Consider the following 19,945-nt stretch of genomic DNA (forward strand, 5'->3'; position numbering starts at 1 on the left):
CAAAAATAAACAACCCACATAATTTCCGTGTTTATATCAAAAGTATAACCCGTGAATTCTGGCCCCCTTTGAAACCCCTTTGTATATTCATACATTTAGCATTCCCCCCCTCTAAAAACAAAAATCAAACAAAAAAAAAATAAACAAATCAGCCCCCGTACAACTTGAAACTAATACGGTTTCGGCATAAAACAAAAAACAAAACCAAATAGAACAAATTATAATTACAATAACAGTCAATCATAAAAAAAAACAACCAACCAACACCAACACTCATCATTTATTAAACCATTCAACAAACTTATAAATATTTAGTTCTTCTCTCAACAAATCGGCATATTAAAAAGCGAACTAAAAAGAAAATAGAATATAAAAATATATTCGCTCATTGCATATATTATATAATATAATCGTCTACATATTCGTACATAATTTGGTTTGGGTTCTTCAAAGTATATCAGCACCTGAATTGCCATCATTGAGTATAGTTAATCCGACTCTCTCTCGACTTATATAAATATTGATATTGATATTGATTGTAAATAATAACAATACTACATATATATTATTAAAATATTTGTTAAGCAAATATCATTTTGCCAATGCGTGATGCGTTTTGGCGCAATTTAATTACTTTTAGTACATTTAATTTGATTTAATTCCCTCCCTTCTAGTATTGTCAACACACACATATTCCAAATTTTATTCAAAATACTTGTCTAATTGTTTTCTTTTGGGTGTAACAAAATTTTTGCGTGAATTTCTTTGATGACAAACAATTCTCTTCTTACTTATTTAACTCTAATCAAGTTCTACCCCCTCAAAAAACAAACACCTCTCATGGTTCCCCCAAGCAAACACAATTAAGTTTCCAGTACATACAATACTTACTTATATATACATACTATATACTAAAACCCAGTCAAGACGTCATATGGAATTTAAATACACGTTTAGTCAACAAAAATTTATCGTAATTTCCACTTTTCCCATTGGCAATGCTAAAGAAGGGCAAACAATTACAATTACAATCTAGAAAAATGCTAAAAAAAAACAAAAATGCATTCCAATTATACAGCTTAAGAATAATTATAAAAATGATTTTTCTGTTTCTGTGAATCACCAACAACAACATTGTTTTTCTCTTCTTTTTTCTTTACGCGTTTGAACGAACAAACCAAACCAAAAATATAAAATCAAAAAAACCCGAAACAAAATCGAAATCGAAATGAAAATGAAAATGAAAACGAATTGAAAATGCAAATACATATTAAATATAAAAAAACAAAAAAAAATGAAAAAATGAAATACAAAAAATACAAAAAACAAATGCAGGCTCGAAGGCCTGGCACATGCGGCTCACCTTTGAGCGTCTCTCCGGTGGCTGCAACCTGCATCGCTGCAAGCTGTGCGGCAAGGTCGTGACGCACATACGCAACCACTACCACGTCCACTTCCCCGGCCGCTTCGAGTGCCCCCTCTGCCGCGCCACGTACACACGCAGCGACAACCTGCGCACTCACTGCAAGTTCAAGCACCCCATGTACAACCCGGACACGCGCAAGTTCGACAACCTAATGTCCGCCTCAGCGACAACAGTGGGCGCTGCCACGCCCACGGCGACACAGCTAGCGGCCGCATCGCAAGCGGCAATGGCAGCGGCAGCAGCTGCCGCGTTTACAGCCGCGCAGCAACAGCAACATCAGCAACAGCAGCAGCAACAGTCACAACAACAGCAGCAGCAGCAACAACAACAACAGCAGCAGTTGCAGCAACATGCCCACGCACTGGCGCAACAGCATATGCTGCATCAACAGTTGCAGCCACAGCATCATCAGCAGCAGCAACATAATGCAACAAGTGAATGATACAACCAGTACATGTCCTGGAATTACAGTGCATGGAGCCTAGACGAGTCCATTAAACAAGCGCCGCACTTTGCCAGCAACTACCAACAACTCCAGCAACAACAACATCACCAGCAGCAACAGCAGCGACAGCAACAACACAAAATGCCGCCCTTTAATTTCTATGCGCGTAACTATTATCAACAAAATTATGAGGCCAAACAGCAAGCAACACTAAACAACGGCAACATGAGGCTGCAACAGCTGCAGCAGCAACATCAACAACAACAGCAACAACATCAACAGCAGCAACAACAGCAACCTCAAACCCAAACAATTGTCATTGATGAGAGCGACAATGAGATTGAGGAAGAACCACGTGATATGGAGAGCTGCATGAGGCAGAGTTTCAATCACTATATGGCGCAGCTGAAGCAGCTGACAACAACCTGTGGCAACAGCGATCGTGTTGCCCACGAAACCATGTGCAATAGCAACAGCAATAGCAACAGCAATAACAATTCAACAAATGCCAATCAAATGGAAGCTACTACAACTACAATTTCAACTACTACAGCTACTAATAGTAATGCTAACGCTAATAATCATAATCATAATCATAATCATAATAATAATAATTATAACAGTTATGCTAACAACCCCAGAAGCTTCAACAGGCAGCTGCCACCGTGAACAGTGGCAACAAATCAACAACAATAATAACAACAACAACAGCAAGAGCAGCAACATCAAGAACAACAACAAGTAAAGCAAGAAGGCAACCGATTGATACTCAGACTAAGCATATATAAATATAATGAACTAACTGAATGAAATCTTTAATGTTGACCATGCATTGCAAAATATTATGGTAAGCCAAATTTATTTGTCAATTATATAGGGAAAAAAACAAACAAAAAAAAAATCACAAAAAAAATGGAAAAGAAAAGAAAAGAATGTGAATGGAATCAAAAGCTGACCTGAGTACGATTCATGGTTTCAACTGGATTCATATGTTGCAATTTCATAGATACATAAATTATAAGCCAACTTAACCGTAACAAAGCAAAATACAGAAAACAACAAAAACAAAAAAAAAATGAAATAAAAATGATAATTATGATAATGAACTTGTAGTAGGCAAACAACAGGGTTTCCAAGGCAGCCACCAGAGGACTTATGGAGATTGAAGGCAACAAAATATACTATATAGAACATTTCGAAAGAAAGATTACATATATAACATATATTAATCCCAATATGGCAACAATTTTAACTCTAATTGTTAGATATTTAAATCCATTTGCTGTTTGGTGCCAACTGTGGGGCAAGTATTGTGCCAATCGAATTGGCTGCACTGTTTGCACCTGTTTCGTTGTTGCATTTAACACTAATATGCACACACACACATACTCACATCACATACACACACTCACACACAATAACTTTCTATAATTTTACAAAAGAAATCTAAGGCACAAAACTTGTAAGACATTTTGAAAAGCGAGATTTTCAGTGCAGCTAATGTTTTAACTCTTCTACTCGTAAAACTTAAATGTCAACTGTATTGATTGATAATACCGAATTGTAAAATATCATAATAAACAATATCAATTTAAATATATTTAATGTATCTTTAGACCAGTTGCACACACACATATAGAAATTAACATAAATTTGAGAATATTTATTATGTACAAAATTTGTGCGTTTTAATGTTAAACTTGGAAGAAGACATGCATACGATGCCCTATTATTAATTACTAAATAAATTATACATATATACAAATAACAGATACATTTAAACACATGCAAGAACAACAACCAATATAAAATGTTAATTTATTTATAACATACTAGACATGCGTGTAACTGAGTGTGAGTGTGAATGTGAATTATGAATTTCTCTAATCTCCCTACCCTGTATTATAGTAAGGAACAGAGACCCACAAACCCCTCACTTCCCATCCCCCCCCTGTCCCAATACGTTTCTAAACTCAAATCTGTAAATGCATGTGAGTGTCGGAATAGGGCTAGAGGGCGTGTTTAATTTGTTATCCAGTCTACACGCATACAAATACAAATACAAATACATACATCAATAATTTAGTTCTATTAACATTATGATTAATTGATAATTTTGCAGCATTTTTTATAAGCCACTGTATATACTATTCTAATACTTTTACTTATATTATATACATATATTATATTATATATATTTTTTACAAATTCTCTAAGTAGTAGTTCTGTAAATCTTATTTTGTTGTTGTACATTTATTTTATTTGTTGCCACTTTGTTTTTCGAGTTGAATCCAATCTGGTGCGCACATGAATTGCCTAAAAACAAATAGAAAAAAACACACACACAAACACAAAAACAAATAAAAAAAACAAGTGAAAAAAAGAATAGAAAAAAAGAGTTCAAGAGTTAATAATACTACATATTAATACTATTTATTTGTTTTAATTTTTAATTTTTGTAACATGAAATGTTTAGTAATTAATGCAACATCAGATACTGCCCCGACTTAATATTTGTTTAATGTTTTATATTTTAACTCTGCTTTGTTGAACAACATGAAATTTATCTATATATGATGTGATAACTATAGTTAAACTAAACTACACACATTACAAAATGAAATTATGTTAATTATTAAAAACAAAACAAAACAAAAACAAAAGAATATCGACGATATCTAATTTGTGGTATGCAAAATGGTGCTAAATCCAAATATACTTTAAATGCAAATGCAACTTCCCCAAAAACAAAAACAAAAAAAACCAAAAACATTAGAACCCTCCTCATAGAGACCCTGAATACAGTAGACAGCTTTTGAACTTATGTATGTGCAATATGACTAGTTTTTGTTTAAGTGAATGTAATGAGGGAGAATAAGGAAATGAGAATGCAAATGTAAAATGGGGAGTGAAATTGATAGTGAAGTTGTAGGGTGTATGGTATGGTATTTCAATAGCGAACCATTTGATCAATTACGATTAAATAATGATACTGTAGAACTATAGAAAAACATTTAAACGAATGTTAGCATATCACTATGAACTATGAATGTGGACATATGTTGAATGTATCTGATATATAGTTAATTTTCCACAACACATATATAAATATACAGTATATATGTATATATACTATATATAATATATACCGATACCAATAGTACTCGTATTGTGCAGTTAGTTAATGATAACAATAACTTTTCGCTACATTTCTGTGTCTATTTCAAATACTTAAATGTCATAACTTAACTCGATAAAATCAACACACACACACACACACAAACACACACACAGCATACCTTTCTCATTCGCACATATAAATCAGAAGAAAAGAAAAACATTTAATACCCGACCCTCGGCCCCTTACCTTTGAGCCCTCCAAAATGCATATTTATTATTTTGCTTAACCCCAACAAGACTTTAGAATACAAACGCCAACAACAATTGTTTTTTTATATAATATATAAATAAATATAAACTAATTTAACAGCCGAGCAATTTTAGCGCATTTGTTGCAGTTCGATATATGAAAAAGTTATAAACTTTTAACTAGTTTCAATGTAATCTTAGCTCATAAGTATTAATATAACTTGTATTAATAAAACGCAATACAAATAATTTTAGTTTTATTTATAAAATGAAAAAATACAACCACAACAACAACAACAAACAAACAAACAAGAGAAAATATCAGTTAAATTAACGCTAAGCAAATTGCAGCATTTGTTAAAATTTTTTTTATATATGATTACATATATATTTTAAAACATTTTTAATAAACATTCTACCCATAATGCCAGCGTTATATTAATTTCATCAACATCAACAGAGCAAAAAAAGAAAAGAACACAAGTAATAAATAATAATAATAAACAATATAAGTGAATGATAAACGATAAATAAGAAAATAAACAGGCAAATCAATCGACACTCAATTTAACAATTTAAAATTTAAAATTGAAAATTACAAATTTTAAATGCTAATAAATTGAATTTTATGGAACCGAAAACAACAAAATGGTGATCACTTTTTCTTTCTTTCTGAGTTGAACTTTGAACGCTTTGAATTGTGCTTCCAAAGACTTAGGGGGTGTCCATATATACAATATATATATTGTAGACAAGAAAATATATATTCGAATATATCTATATATACACACATACACCATTAATTGCAGACACACACACACACACATATGTAAACATTATCATACTCGAATTTGACATAGAAATTGTGTCAACAATTTTCAAACCTCGGCCCAATTTCCTGTTTTTTACCTTTAACTTTTATAATAATTTACTTAATTTACATTAATTCTATATATATATGTATATGTATATACCCATATTTTATGTATGATTATTATATATTTATCTTCCTCTTTTAGGTTTTCATTTTGAGCTTAGTTTAGTTTAACTAAAATCAAAAGAACAAAGTACAAAATCAAATGATTCTTCGCACAAATGAGTTACACCCAAAAATAACGAAATAAAGAACAATAAATGATATTAATTTAATTACTCACAAACACACGCACACATACACACACACACCACTATTACTTGTATTGTCATCAGATCAATTGTGTTTACATTTGTGCTCAAAACTTAATTATAAACTATATACACCTCAATGTACTGTTTATCTAATCATAATTTGATGCAGCTGATTTGTGACTAATTTCATTTATATCGAAAATCAAAAATCTATGAAATCGAATATTTCAGCAGACGCAACGGAGGCATTCTATATACTATATATATACATATTTTCTATAACTATTCTTAAGCAAGAATACTGAGTTATTATTACACAAAAAAAAAAAAACAAAAATCAAAAACTTGCACGCTTGAATATGAAGGGAAATCGAATTGAAACATAAAAAAATAGATGTGAGACTTAGTGTCCCATATTCTCCAGATTAATAATGATTTGTATGTTTTAGTTATTTTCCCATATATATTATTATTAGTTAGTTTCTTTTTAATATACTTACTTATCCATATATAGTCCTACATACATACATGATCTGATCTATGTGAATCTGTTTGTATTTTATTCGCATAATTTGTTGATTAAGTTGCTTGATCGTAGTTAGCCAAAACACACACCCATTATACATACATACTATATATGTATACATATACCTCTATATATCTACATTGTTTTTGTTCTCCTCTTTTATTTTGTTGTTTCCCTTTTTTGATTAGTATCTAAATACTTAGTCTTTAGTTTGTTACGCCACTTTAGTTTGTATTTCTCATTCGCCTTTGACAGCATATTATTTTGCTCACAAAAACGAATTATACTATTTTGTTTGTTTTTTTTTTACCTTATGTCTATCACTCTCTCTCTCTCTATCTCTGTCTCTGTCTCTCTCTCTCTCAATCTCTATCTATCTTTGTTTCTATCTCCTTACCATAAAAAAAATACCAAATTCAAAACCAAAAAAAAAATACCAACAATAAGATCTATTTCTCTGGGCTGATTTTCGTCCCGCTCGACGGGCTGTTGTGTGTCTGTTCTTCTCTTTCTCGTTCTCGACACAGGCGCCTCTGTTCGTCACCATCTCTCGACACCGCTCTCGACCTCATCGTCGGCCTCGCCGCCCCCGGCCCCCTTCGGGATGCATCTGTCGGCGGCCCTGAAGAGCGAATACAATCCGTTGCACTACATACGCGCCGCCGGCAACAATGGCCACAACAGCGCCGGGGGCACGCCCCCCGCCCACGGTGGCTATAATCAGGCACACGCGGCCGCCTTGGGCGGATCCAGCACACCGACGAGCACCGGGCACAATTCACATCACACCATGTCGTACCACAATATGTTCACGCCGTCCCGCGATCCCGGCACCATGTGGCGCTGTCGCTCCTGCGGCAAGGAGGTCACCAATCGTTGGCATCACTTTCACTCCCACACCGCCCAGCGATCGATGTGTCCCTATTGCCCGGCCACCTACAGTCGGATCGACACGTTGCGCTCGCATCTGCGGGTCAAGCATCCGGATCGTCTGCTCAAGCTGAACTCCTCGATATAAGGATATGCAACAGCAAGCGAGAGAAATCCCAACAACTACAACTACAAAGCACAGCAAAAAAATATATATAAATATATATAAAAGAAAGTAATGAAAACTGGCGCGCAAATTTATTAAAAGAAAAAGAAAAAAGCGTTTCCTACTAAAGTGTAAGTTATTTTTGACTTGGGAGTCCTATGAACATCCATCGATATCTAAAAATAGTATAAAAACAGATCCTTACTGTATGTAATCCTTTGCATTTAGTCGCCTCCAAAGTCGCTTGTACATGAAAATAATGAAATGAATTCGATTTAACGCCTCAAGCAATAACCCAAAACATATAGAACCGAAGATGCTAAAAAGAAAAACTAAAAACTAAATAAATAAATAACAATATAATACAGCAGGCATACATATATACAAGTACAGATATAAATATATATAACTACGTATATATGCTTAGTATAAATACAAAGAACATACCATATATGAATGGCTAGTTTTAACTCTCTTTTTTCCTAATAACAACAAATGTAACGAGCAAGATGCATAAAAAACACACACTGATATGAAAAAGGAGGAGGACTAATCGAGATATAGAGAGCGCGATATATATATTCACTTGAAAACGGTTTCGGTTGCTTGACAAGGAAATTGGAAAATTGGAAGCGAAATTTGAATTGATGTTAAATCGAACTACAAACAAAAAACTTTAAAGGTTTCTGCGTGTTGTTTCCTAATCCAAAACAAAAGAAAACACAAAAAAATAAACCTACACACATATGCTACACATTATAATTACATTTAAAATTAAAATTACAAATTTAAATAATAATGATATGATGAATATATATACTATATATATACACATAAATGTAAAGCGTTTAGTTGCAAAAAAAAAAAACAACAAAAGAAAAGAAAAGAAAATAACGTTAAGCGTTAAAGTAAAATTTAAATGTAAAACAGTCAAAGTCCCCTTACTCGTACTACTCATAAATATCAGATGTCACATTAGTATTTAGTTTGCATACACACACACAACCACACACCCACACACACACACACATATACATATATGTATATGTTTGTATATATAATTTGTTTAATTTTACCACCTAATTTTAATCGTATTGATAATAATTTGCAAAGAGTACATTACACACATTACTCAAAGAACTACGAAGAAATTTTGATATACCTCAGATGCATTTCAGTTTTATTGTTGATGGATTGCTTAATTTTAAAGAAAATCAAATAGAAACTACTACTACTACTACTATGTTAATTTAATTGCCACACACACACATATACACAAATATACACACACACACAAGCGCATACATAAGTAAATGGCAAATCATTTGAAATGTTTGTTTGTTTATTTTTGAATTGTTTGTTTTCTTAGATTCTTAGTTGAGCGTGTAAATGTGTTTTTAACCTTTTTTTGTATGTATGGTTAAAGTTCTTGATAAGTTGTAAGTTTTTAGACTAAATGCGAACCACTTGAACCACCTCACATTTTTTTGTTAAACATTAATTAATAAGCTTGCTTATATATTTATACAAACTACAAACTATAAATACAAATACAACTACAAGAATAAAAATTAATTGATAAATACAAAAAAAATAAATAAAAATAAAGTAAACAACATATAAAAATATATAAATTAAATAATTTGTGTAAAACTTTAAATATAATCAAAGTTGAATTCAAAACAAAAACAAAAAAAATCATATCAGACGTTGCTAAGTAAAGTCAATGTCAAATCGAAACAATATTAATTTCAAATTTAAAAAAACAAAAACAAAAACAACTTACTTTTTGTAAGTTACTAATACTACTACAAACTTATGCTAATTAGAATCCATCAGACCATTTGAGAACTTTATTCTAATTCTATTTGAACGTCCTTGCGTTATGTAATTAATTTTAAACATTTTGTGATAGGCAAAATTATGGTTTGGCACTTATTCAAAATGATTACAAACTAAACACACAAAAACAAAGCAAACACACACAAACAAAAAAAAAATAAAAATAAAAAATCAATGTGATATTTTCGGCACAAAACTTGAAAACAACAAATATAATTAAGGAAAGGCAACATCGAAATATTGTTATTACGCATATATATTTAAATATTGAATATATTTGATCATTTTTGTTGCTTGCCTTTTGATTATCTTTGTTAACTAAGTAATTATCAAAATTGTTATATTTCGGTCCAAAGCACAAAATGTATAAAATAATTATTTAGTTATTAATTATTACTGCTATTACATCAATTTAGTTTCGTGCACTGTTTTAAGTTACGTATGTATATATATATATACTATACAACAAAATTATATATATGATTATAATTTTATTTAGTTCTATAACAATTCAGCTTAAATACACAACAACAACAACAACAACAAACAAGAAACAACAACTACTACAAGAAAATTGCAGCAACATCTACGGCAACAACACACAAATTTTTAAGGCAAATCAAACCACAACACACAGATTTATGTACCAAAAATGTAATAAATATGAAATTATATTAAAAAAAAAAAAACAAACAACAAACTAAAGAAAAAACAAATTACTATACCAAAGAATTGCTCCTTTTTTTCGAGCACTTCTATCTACTATAAACTAACTGGATCCTGAAGTATTTTTATATACAAAACATTTGAAAATTGTAGTCACACACAAAGGATGCTTACTATAGGAGGGGATTACTGACTTCTATAACAATAATATGATGTAATTATTCTTTCACTCTGCACTCGATAATTTCATAATACAAATAATAATATTAATGCTCAAATATGAGCACACATATATATTAATGTAATGTATGTATGTATGTGTGCCATTTCACTATTACACATTAAATCATAACACAAATGGCAACTATTATAAACTAAATAATTTTTTGACGTCTACCAGTTAATATAAATCAATTCATAAATACACTCATGCGAGTACATAATAAATATGCTTGCGAGCATATGCATATATTGCAAATTTATTCAAATCCAATCAAAAATATAAATCACTAGCAGCATTTTAATGTCAAACGGAATAAAACCAAATAAAAAATTTATGATTATTATTAATAACATTGTTTCAAATAAGCTACTCGAATATGGTGTTTGTTACCCATTCTCTAAGTCGGAAGCACAATTCAAATGGTTAGGTTCGAGGGGTCGTTTGGGAAGCCTTTCTCTTTTCAGCTTTTGATTGTCCGACGTACAAGTGTATTATATTTAAGTAAGTATGAATAGTAAAACGCATTATTTTTCAACTATATTATTCTAATTCATGATTTTTAATGTAAGTGTGAAATCATATGGTTCAAAGTTCCCTAATTTAAGTTTTCCTCTTTCCGATACCTTAATGTTCATCGTAATTATGAATCTACATTCTTTTTTTATAATAAAGAATTATACTTCAGATAAAACAATCGTCTTTTAATTGCAAATAGTTAAGTGTTCGCTACGCGCCATATTTTCAAAAGAACAATTCACAAATATTCAAGAAGAGTTGCCACACCGCCAAAAAAAGGTTCGAATACTGGCATCATTATGGCAATGACGGTATTTTCAGTATTTGTCTCACATACATGACGGTCACACAGACAGCAAAGTGACCAGCTTTGCGATTTTGAAGTGGTGTGGTGTGCCCGTATTTGCTATGAGTAAAAATATCAATGCGAAAATACGAAATTAAAAATACAGACGTAGAGATAAAAGAAAACGGAATAGAAGCAAAAGACGCGGGAATATTTTTATAACTAAACAAATTATAACAACAAATTAAAACAAAAAACGGCGTAAGTAAAGAAAGCACAACAAATTGTGAAAGCATTGCAAAATTCGCGCGGTGCGCTGAAAATTTTTTGCATAAATATGTGAAATAGTATATGTGCAAGTGTGTGTATATGTGTGTGGCTGAAGTAGTGTGCAAGTGTGTGAGTATTGAAAAAATCCATCTCGTCGCTACGCATTTCACCCCTCAAAGCTGCTGTTTTATGCTGTTCGCTGCTGCGCTTGGCTTTGGCCCTGGCGTTACACATCTTCAGGGTCATTTGCGGGCAGCGCTGCCTGCATCCATCGCCTGCGTTGGCTGCGGCGTCGTTATTGCTGCTGGAAGCGCCAAAGCACCACCCCCACGCCTACCCCTCCTAATCCCACAACCCTCACGTAAAATTGCAATGTTCGCCTACCGCAACCCATCGTCGCTGACCCGTTTTTTTGCGCATTCATTGATCTTCCTTCTTGCTGCCTCTTCTGTGTGTGTGTGTGAGTGTGTGTGTGTTGTGTATCTGTTGTCTGTCTACAGGTTAAACCGGCTAAGCAGAATGTTAACGACCCTTAAAAAAAACACAAAAAATATTGCAAGGGAAATGCATGTTATGCAAGTGCAACGGCAGTTGCAACTTGCAACCAATGCGAAAGTGAAATCAAAATCCGACTTCCCTCTTCAAGAATTATGCGTTCGTTTTGTTGCAGACCTCACTGTAACGCAGCTCATTTGACTTTTTCTGCTGTTTTCTATCTTTTTGTATTTTTGTGCTCTCGTTCGCATTTTTTTTTCATATTCTTTGTTTATATTTACATACACTTTGTTTTGCTTCCAATGTTGTTATTGCTGCAGTCGGCGTCGCTGCTGGTAGCACTATAAAAATATCCATATAAATAATTTTGTTCGGATTTTTCATCATATCATGATTATTTTTATGTTTTTAATTATTATACATAATTAATAATTTAGTAACTAATCTTGTGCTAAACTATAAAGGTCGCATCGTTGATAGAGAGTTTATTTATTTCCAAACCTATCAGTTGAAGCTATGAATTCAATAAAGGAAATGTATCTAGATACATTTCTTGCTTCACTGAGCCATTAATCAAAAAAATCGCAGACAAATAGAAAAACACTCGCCATAAACATAAATAAACATTAATTATTTCGATTTTATTTCTTTCAATTTTTGCGCAAAGTTCATAAATATTGCTGCTGAAAAATTGAAAATAGAAAATAGAAAAACCCTTGTTTCAGACTCTTTCACACATACAATATATGTATATATTGCTCCCCAGACTCATTCGTAGAATCGTTCCAAGTCCCAAGAGAACTAATTGTGTGTGTAGGTTTTTATTTTCTTTTGCGGAGCAAACAGTTGAATTTTGGCGGCCGCGCTGAGCGCATCGAGTGCGATCCAATGATATAAAGATATAGCACGTTTTTCTTGAGAAGGAAATGTTTTGTAGTGCGATTTATTTATAGCATTAGTGTGCTGATTTGAAAGCCAAAAAAAAGAACCACAAATTTGGAAATTTCAATTAACTGAACGCACATGCTGCTGAAAAGTATATAAACTAAACTGATATCGAATATATATATATAGTTATATAACTATGTAAATGCAACACCTGCAACAAAGAAGATGTCGCACAAATTTCAACGCAACTCGCCACAAATGCTTGGCGTGGCATCCACAGTCTCCTCGACGACGCCCAGTAATCAGCCGCGTAAGCGTGTGAAACGATGTTGTCGCAACTTTGTCACCTTCATGTGCACCCAGGTGGGAGTTGGAGCCCTCATTGTGGTCTATGCCATCTTTGGAGCACTCACTTTTATGCACATCGAACGTGAATTTGTGGACACAACAACAGCTCATGTGCTGGAACTGAGACAGAATTTCTCGCAACGTTTGTGGAACATCACCGAGGAGCATAATCTGATCGATAAGCCGCTCTGGGTGAATGAAACGAATTCTGTACTGAGGGAATATCAAGCAGAGATCGCTGCCATCATTAAGAATGGTTATGTGGGACGCAGTCCAGCCGACATGTGGAGTTTTCCTGCAGCGTTGATGTTTTGTCTATCGGTCATCACAATGATCGGCTATGGCAACATGGTGCCGCGCACCCCTTGGGGCAAGGGCTTCACTGTCATCTACGCCACCTTCGGTATACCGCTCTATATCCTCTACTTTCTCAATATGGGTCGTGTGCTCGCCCGCTCCTTTAAGTTTCTTTATCGCTCATTGCATGATTGCACCCAGGAAAAGAATTACGATGCCAGATTGGAGGCGCTGGAAGGTGGCGGCAGTCTTGGCGCCTTGACGCTGCGCAAGAAGATCATTGTGCCATCGACAGCGTGTCTTTGGGTCATTATGTTCTATATTCTGACGGGTACCATTATGTTTGCCAACTGGGAGAAGTGGAGCTTCCTTAATAGCTTCTACTTTTGCATGACATCGCTGTGTAAGATTGGATTTGGTGACTTTGTGCCCGGTGCCTCGTTGACCACAGCGGCAGATGTGGATGCGGCAACGCAAAAGTTGCGAGAAGATATTGCAGCGGATCCCAATGAAGTGTCGGAACTGCAACGTATCGCAGATCAGCACTCAAAGTTAGCCATCAATTTCATCTATATGCTGCTGGGCATGGGCTTGGTGGCCATGTGTCGCAATCTGATGCGCGAGGAGGTGCGCGTCAAGCTCAAGGAGATGAAGGAGGACACCAAACTGTGCGTGGAGGATACGCGACTGCGTTTCGTGGGCTGTTGTGGAGATCCTCGGGATCTGTATGAGAATGATTATTACTGAAGCAGTGGCAGGAGTAGTAGAAGATGTGTGAAGTGTGTGTGTATGTGTGCGTGTGTGATTGTTTAAATTTGGTTGTTGTCTTTGCTAAGCACTGGTTGAAAATCATGCTAGGGTTTGCGTCTAAATTTGAGTTATTGAAGAAAGGAAAGATCAGAAGTGAAGGAAAAAGAATTGTATACATATGAAAGATATCTGCAAGTAGCTAATTGTTGTGCGTTGTTTGCCGCTCCCAACTGCAGCTCACCATTGATCAATTTCTGCAACTGCAAGAGCGGATACGTAACTTCGAGGGCATGCTTGGCGGCAGCAGCGGGGAGCGTTTATGCACGCCAAGCACTTCGGCCGGTCCGTTTCGCATCTTCTCTGTGGCCGGTTTCCAGAATCGCGCCAACGACATTGTCTACTGTCCGCCCATTGTGCGCCAGCAATCACAACATGTGGAGGACTCAAAGGCGATCATATATTTTGGCGGCGACGTGCAAGACTTTCCGGAGAGCATGGAAACGAATCGCGACAGTCGCGGTTACATGAAGTACAATTTGGAAAACTCTGCGATATTGCTGCGCGAAGCATTTCCGCGCTCTCACATCATAGTCATACGGCCGGTTCGGTAAGTTAGCATTGAGATGTATTGTTTGCTATATTTATTCTACAATTTTGTTGTCCATATTTGCAGCATGGAATTCAAGACGTTCAGCTGCTTCGACAATTTTGTTCGGGGAAATAACGCGGGCGTTCCAGATCATACGCCTATGAACCATGCGCTGCAACACTTAGAAAAGTGAGTAAAACGGAACAATAATTTCAAATGCATTTCTTTAATTTCCTATTATTTTGTTTGTAGACTGCTGCAGAATCTGTCGCAGCGCCTGATCTCAATACCGGAGAACGAGATACTCGATCAAGCGGCGCAAGCCGCCGCAGCAGCTGCTGCTGTGGCTGCTGCTGCTGCCGCCGCTGCCTTGACGCTCTCCAATGCCACTGTGAACTCGGAGTCCAGCTCATCCTCATCGACGGGCAGCGATAGCAGCCAAGAAATGGACATTGATATACTCCAAGTGCAGGAAAATGTTACTGTTGATGCCGATGGCGCTGTCATCTTTCCCATAGTCTCTGCTGCGGCGGCTGCTGCAGCTGCTGCTGCTGCAACCACGGAAACGGGCGCGTCAACAAATAATGTGTCAGCTAACATTAACAATGGCAATAACAAAGATGCTGCTGCTGCCCTTAACAGTCATCAACAGGAGTCGCATAGCCAACAGCAACAGCAGCAAACGCTTACAAAGGCAGCGTCACCGCCAACGACGAACAACGTGGAGCATTGCAACAATAGCAATAATAGCAACAACGATTGTGGAGCGGTGTCCCAAGCCACATTGCCAACGCAGCCACAGCAACCGCGCCCGGCGACACCGACGTCCGATAATAATCCCTTGTGGTGGCGCGAGAATCTCAATTTAGACAAGTCCAAGCTGGTGCTAATTGGGTTCAGCAAGGGCTGCGTCGTGCTCAATCAAGTGAGTCACATTTGGTGTAAAAATCTCTCTATTTGCACACTGCAGCCGTATGCATTACTTGATTACTATGTATTCTTAAATATTTTTGCAGTTTATCTACGAGTTTCACTATTTGAAAACACTGACGCCGGACGATAGTAGCATGTGTCGTTTACTCTCGCGCATTACAGACATGTATTGGCTGGATGGTGGACACGGTGGCCAAAAGAACACATGGATCACCTCACGAAGTCTGCTCGAGACTCTCACAAGAATGGGTACGATATGACAATTATTTTTATGTACTTAAAAAAACTTATATCTATTCTATTTTTGTAGGCATGAACATACACGTGCATCTCACACCTTACCAGGTGCAGGATGATCGACGGCCCTGGATACGGAAGGAGGAGAAACTTTTTACAGAGATGCTGCGGCGATTGAATGCTCCAATTACAAGGCATCTGCATTACGATAATCAACCGGCGAATCTAATGACACACTTTGAGGTGCTGCAAGCATTCTGCCAGCATGTCCATTCACTCAACCAACAACATCAGCAGCTGCAGCAGCAACATGGCGGCAACAACGAGCAGCCAACAACGGCAGCCGCAACCAATAACGGCGCTGGCAGCAGTAGCAACAATCTTCTGGACGCCAGCGAAGAGGCAAAGTGACAGCTTCAATTGCATCCACATCATCATAGGCGGCGTTTGCATGCGATGCGCAAAGGCGCCGCCGCTGCCAAGCGACTACAATTGCAGCAGCTGCGCCAGCAACAGCAGCAACTGCTGCTCGCTACGGATGTCGCAACGGCAACGTCATTGTCGATGTCAGCGTCGCCATCATCTCGTTTAGCCGCGGCACTGATATCCTCAGCGGTGGCTCTGAGTGCTGCATCAACATCGGCCGCGGCTGCCACGGCGAGCCTTGTAAATAATCATCATCAAAGCCATATGCAACAACAACAACAACACAGTTTGTCACGCCCTCACTATCAGCAACAGGCACAGCAGCAATCACAGCACTTGCTACACCACACAGCACAGCAACAGAAACAATCACATCAGCACTCGCACCACAGACATCACCATCATCATCACCACCATCACCATCAGCCAAATCATTCGCACAACCATCATCAGTGTCGCTCCAAACGCAAACTACAAAAATTGTATTATACGCTTTGCCGTTAGACTTGTACACCTAATTAATTAATTAAATAATTAATTACCTATACATACATTTTACGCAGCTAATTTCGTTTAAGAGTAGGCTAAGTTCCTCTACTCCAATATCTCTCTCTATCTTCCTCTCTCTCCGTGTCTAAACACACATGCATACATAGATCTGTTTAAATGTATTCCCATTTGCGTGTCAATTGATTCAAAATGTGAAAAGGTCGTCGAGTAAATGTAAAGTTATGTTCCATTTTTAAAACTATTTATTTATTTTTTTTTGTATATCTTAACTTATTTTTTAAATGGCTAAAACTGAAGCTGAGGTAACATCTCGTCAGTGCAATATTTAATTTTTTTTTCGTTAATTTTAATATTTTATATTTTCCAATTTTCCCTTGCATCTACTTATGTCAAATGTATACGCATTGAAATCACATTTAGACGTTTCGTTCAATGAATTTACAAAATTAAAGAATATTAATTTTAATCACACAAAACAGAGAGCCACAAATATCCAAACAATATTCTACATAGAAAGAAAACAAAAAAAAACTCTGATTAAGTATTACTATATTAGTGTTTAAGTAAGCATAATTTAAGTTCAAAATCCATGCAAAACATATATAGGCTTATCAAAAAGAAACCTTAAATGTAATTGCCTTTACTATACTTTATTTAATGAATTTTGTAAGATTGCAGAACAAAAAGAATTTGCTCTATGTATTGTGTACGTAGTTTTCCCTTTGTCCTGCTGAAAATTCATAAGCTGTCCTTCCTCATCCACCCATCTCAAAGAAAATAAATATGAAAATCAACATTACATACGACAACGTTCCTTAACCGTAACACAACGTTATAATTCCCTCTCTATAGTATCTATCTACATACTAATCTTATACAACAGATAAACAACACGGGCAGCTGACTAAACATAGCGTGTGTTTGTTTAATACAAATATCAAGTGATTATATACTTAAAAATATTGCTATTAATTCGATACAACAACCGTTTCGTACCTTTGTAGAATTTGCAGTTCAAAATTGTCACTAAAAGTAGTTCGGCTTGAAAAAAGAATTTTAAACCAAAAAATAAAAAACAAAAATGCTTATGTTGATAAGAGCATTAAATTGTGTGCTACGAATCTTCTTAATTATACGAAAAAAAATACAAATAACAAAAAATAGAGTTCTCTGTATAACAGGCTACTGATTTACGAGAGTCTGAAAATAAAAAGAAATTCAATTCAAATCAAAATCGTGTATTTTCAGATGGAAGGGTGGGTATAAAAAGTAATATCATATTTTAAATTAAACAAAATTGGTTTATTCGCTAATTTCGTCCCAGAACAATCTATAGTTGGTTGTTATTTTTTTATTTTATTCGATCTACTTAAAAAAATATTTATTATGATATATATGTATGTGTGTATGTAAAATTACAATATCATCGTAATTCTCTAAACTATCGCGTGTGATGCGCTTTACAGACTTTTACTGACATTTTAATGGATTAATCTTCCTTGAGATGTGAGTGTGAGATAGTTTCACCTACAACTATACAAAATACAATTGGTGATCTCTGCTCTAAGCATGTTCCCCCCAATAAATAGACTACGCACAACTATTCGGACATTTGACATGCGTCGTCCACTCATCGCTGCCATCGCAGCAGTCGCAAACGTTGTCATTAACCCGCGACGTCCAAACCCAGACATCGAGACCACGTCCCGTAAAATGACGCTTCTGGTATTTGCAATAGAAGCGCCCCTTGGCACAGGCATTTGTGCTCGGCTCATCACTGCCATCACCCTCGCAATCGCAGTAGTTGTCGTTTAGATGCTTAAAGGGAATCTCCTTGCTGCCGTCTAGGCACTTGAAGTTGCCCTCGAAATTGGGTTTGTATGCATCGTAGTCAAAAAGGCGTGTGCCTCTAAAAAAAGAAGTTGTTGTTATGGTTACACTTTAGATTTCTAAATGCTTCGCATACCGTATAATCTTTATAGCGTCTGCATCTTGCGTGGCAGTTACAACGGCTTCAACTCCAGCCCCAAACCCAACTCCGGCTCCATCACCGCCTCCCCCCGCCGCCGTCAAAGTCATCCACGTCGCGCTGTTTGCTGCCTAGCGACTGCATCATTTGTTTGTGCTTGCGTCGCAGCTGCTGCACGCTGGGCAGTTGATTCAGCGAGAAGGCCTATTAACACAATTTATTATTAATTCACAGGTAATTCACAGAACTAGAATTTTACCCACCTGATAGGCTATAAATGAGATGCCAACTAAGAAGATGAGTAACAAGAACATTTTGGATTTATCCTTGTAAAAGGGTTTGTAGTAAATATTTTCTCGTTTCACCCACGTTTTGCGCATTTTGAACTGCAGTCTATATTTAGTAGTTTAGCGACAACGTTTATTGTTTGTTTGCTTGTCAGTTAGCGTCAGCGATGTGGCCAAAAAAACAAAAAAAAAGTGTAAAAACAACAAACGTTAACCCTGAAGCTTCGCGTTTTCTTTTACCACTGAACCGTTTAGCTTATTAAATACATATTCAAGTTGACAATATTAGATTTCAAAATAGTTACTGCTCTTTCTATTTAATTTAAAATAAAAGTAATCGCTTAGCTTTGTAAGTAACTTTTTTATACACTTTAAATTAATACATTTTTGAAGCGTACAGTCTGCGGACATCTAGTATGCCAGCTGAAACACGTAGCGGTTAAACACAATCAGCTGATATGTATTCAATGTATGCGAACAGCT

At 35.7% G+C, this 19,945-nt stretch overlaps 4 protein-coding genes across 5 annotated transcripts in view; 3 read left to right on the top strand and 1 right to left on the bottom strand.

Moving 5' to 3' along the window:
• The window catches only part of LOC132784121 (sex determination protein fruitless), a 111,372-nt gene extending 100,906 nt beyond the window's left edge, over positions 1-10,466 (top strand). The window contains exon 7 of one of the 2 annotated variants that reach the window (XM_060789535.1): positions 7,422-10,466. In XM_060789535.1, the coding sequence (XP_060645518.1) occupies positions 7,422-7,912 (491 nt within the window). In that variant the 3' untranslated portion in view covers positions 7,913-10,466. Of the gene's footprint in view, positions 1-1,335; positions 4,642-7,421 lie in introns of those variants that run through there. The other variant, XM_060789533.1, reaches the window with a different exon arrangement.
• A 1,127-nt stretch (positions 10,467-11,593) lies between these two features.
• On the top strand, positions 11,594-18,005 carry LOC132784125 (mitochondrial protein C2orf69 homolog). Its single transcript, XM_060789538.1, has 6 exons — positions 11,594-11,724; positions 14,748-15,118; positions 15,185-15,289; positions 15,353-16,025; positions 16,117-16,282; positions 16,344-18,005. Exons 2-6 carry the CDS (start codon positions 14,802-14,804, stop codon positions 16,679-16,681), a joined length of 1,599 nt encoding a protein of 532 aa, XP_060645521.1. The 5' UTR covers positions 11,594-11,724; positions 14,748-14,801; the 3' UTR covers positions 16,682-18,005.
• LOC132784127 (TWiK family of potassium channels protein 18) lies at positions 11,738-14,741 on the top strand. Its single transcript, XM_060789540.1, has one exon. It carries the CDS (start codon positions 13,342-13,344, stop codon positions 14,506-14,508), a length of 1,167 nt encoding a protein of 388 aa, XP_060645523.1. The 5' UTR covers positions 11,738-13,341; the 3' UTR covers positions 14,509-14,741.
• Positions 18,006-18,440: 435 nt separating the features above from the next.
• On the bottom strand, positions 18,441-19,887 carry LOC132784129 (uncharacterized). The gene is given in 4 exon segments (XM_060789544.1): positions 18,441-19,115; positions 19,173-19,252; positions 19,254-19,379; positions 19,439-19,887. Coding segments are annotated over 4 exon segments (642 nt in total). The 5' UTR covers positions 19,556-19,887; the 3' UTR covers positions 18,441-18,796.
• Between the last annotated feature and the right edge of the window lie 58 nt (positions 19,888-19,945).

Source organism: Drosophila nasuta, chromosome 2R (genome assembly GCF_023558535.2).
Source record: "Drosophila nasuta strain 15112-1781.00 chromosome 2R, ASM2355853v1, whole genome shotgun sequence".
Taxonomy (NCBI): Eukaryota; Metazoa; Arthropoda; class Insecta; order Diptera; family Drosophilidae; genus Drosophila; species Drosophila nasuta.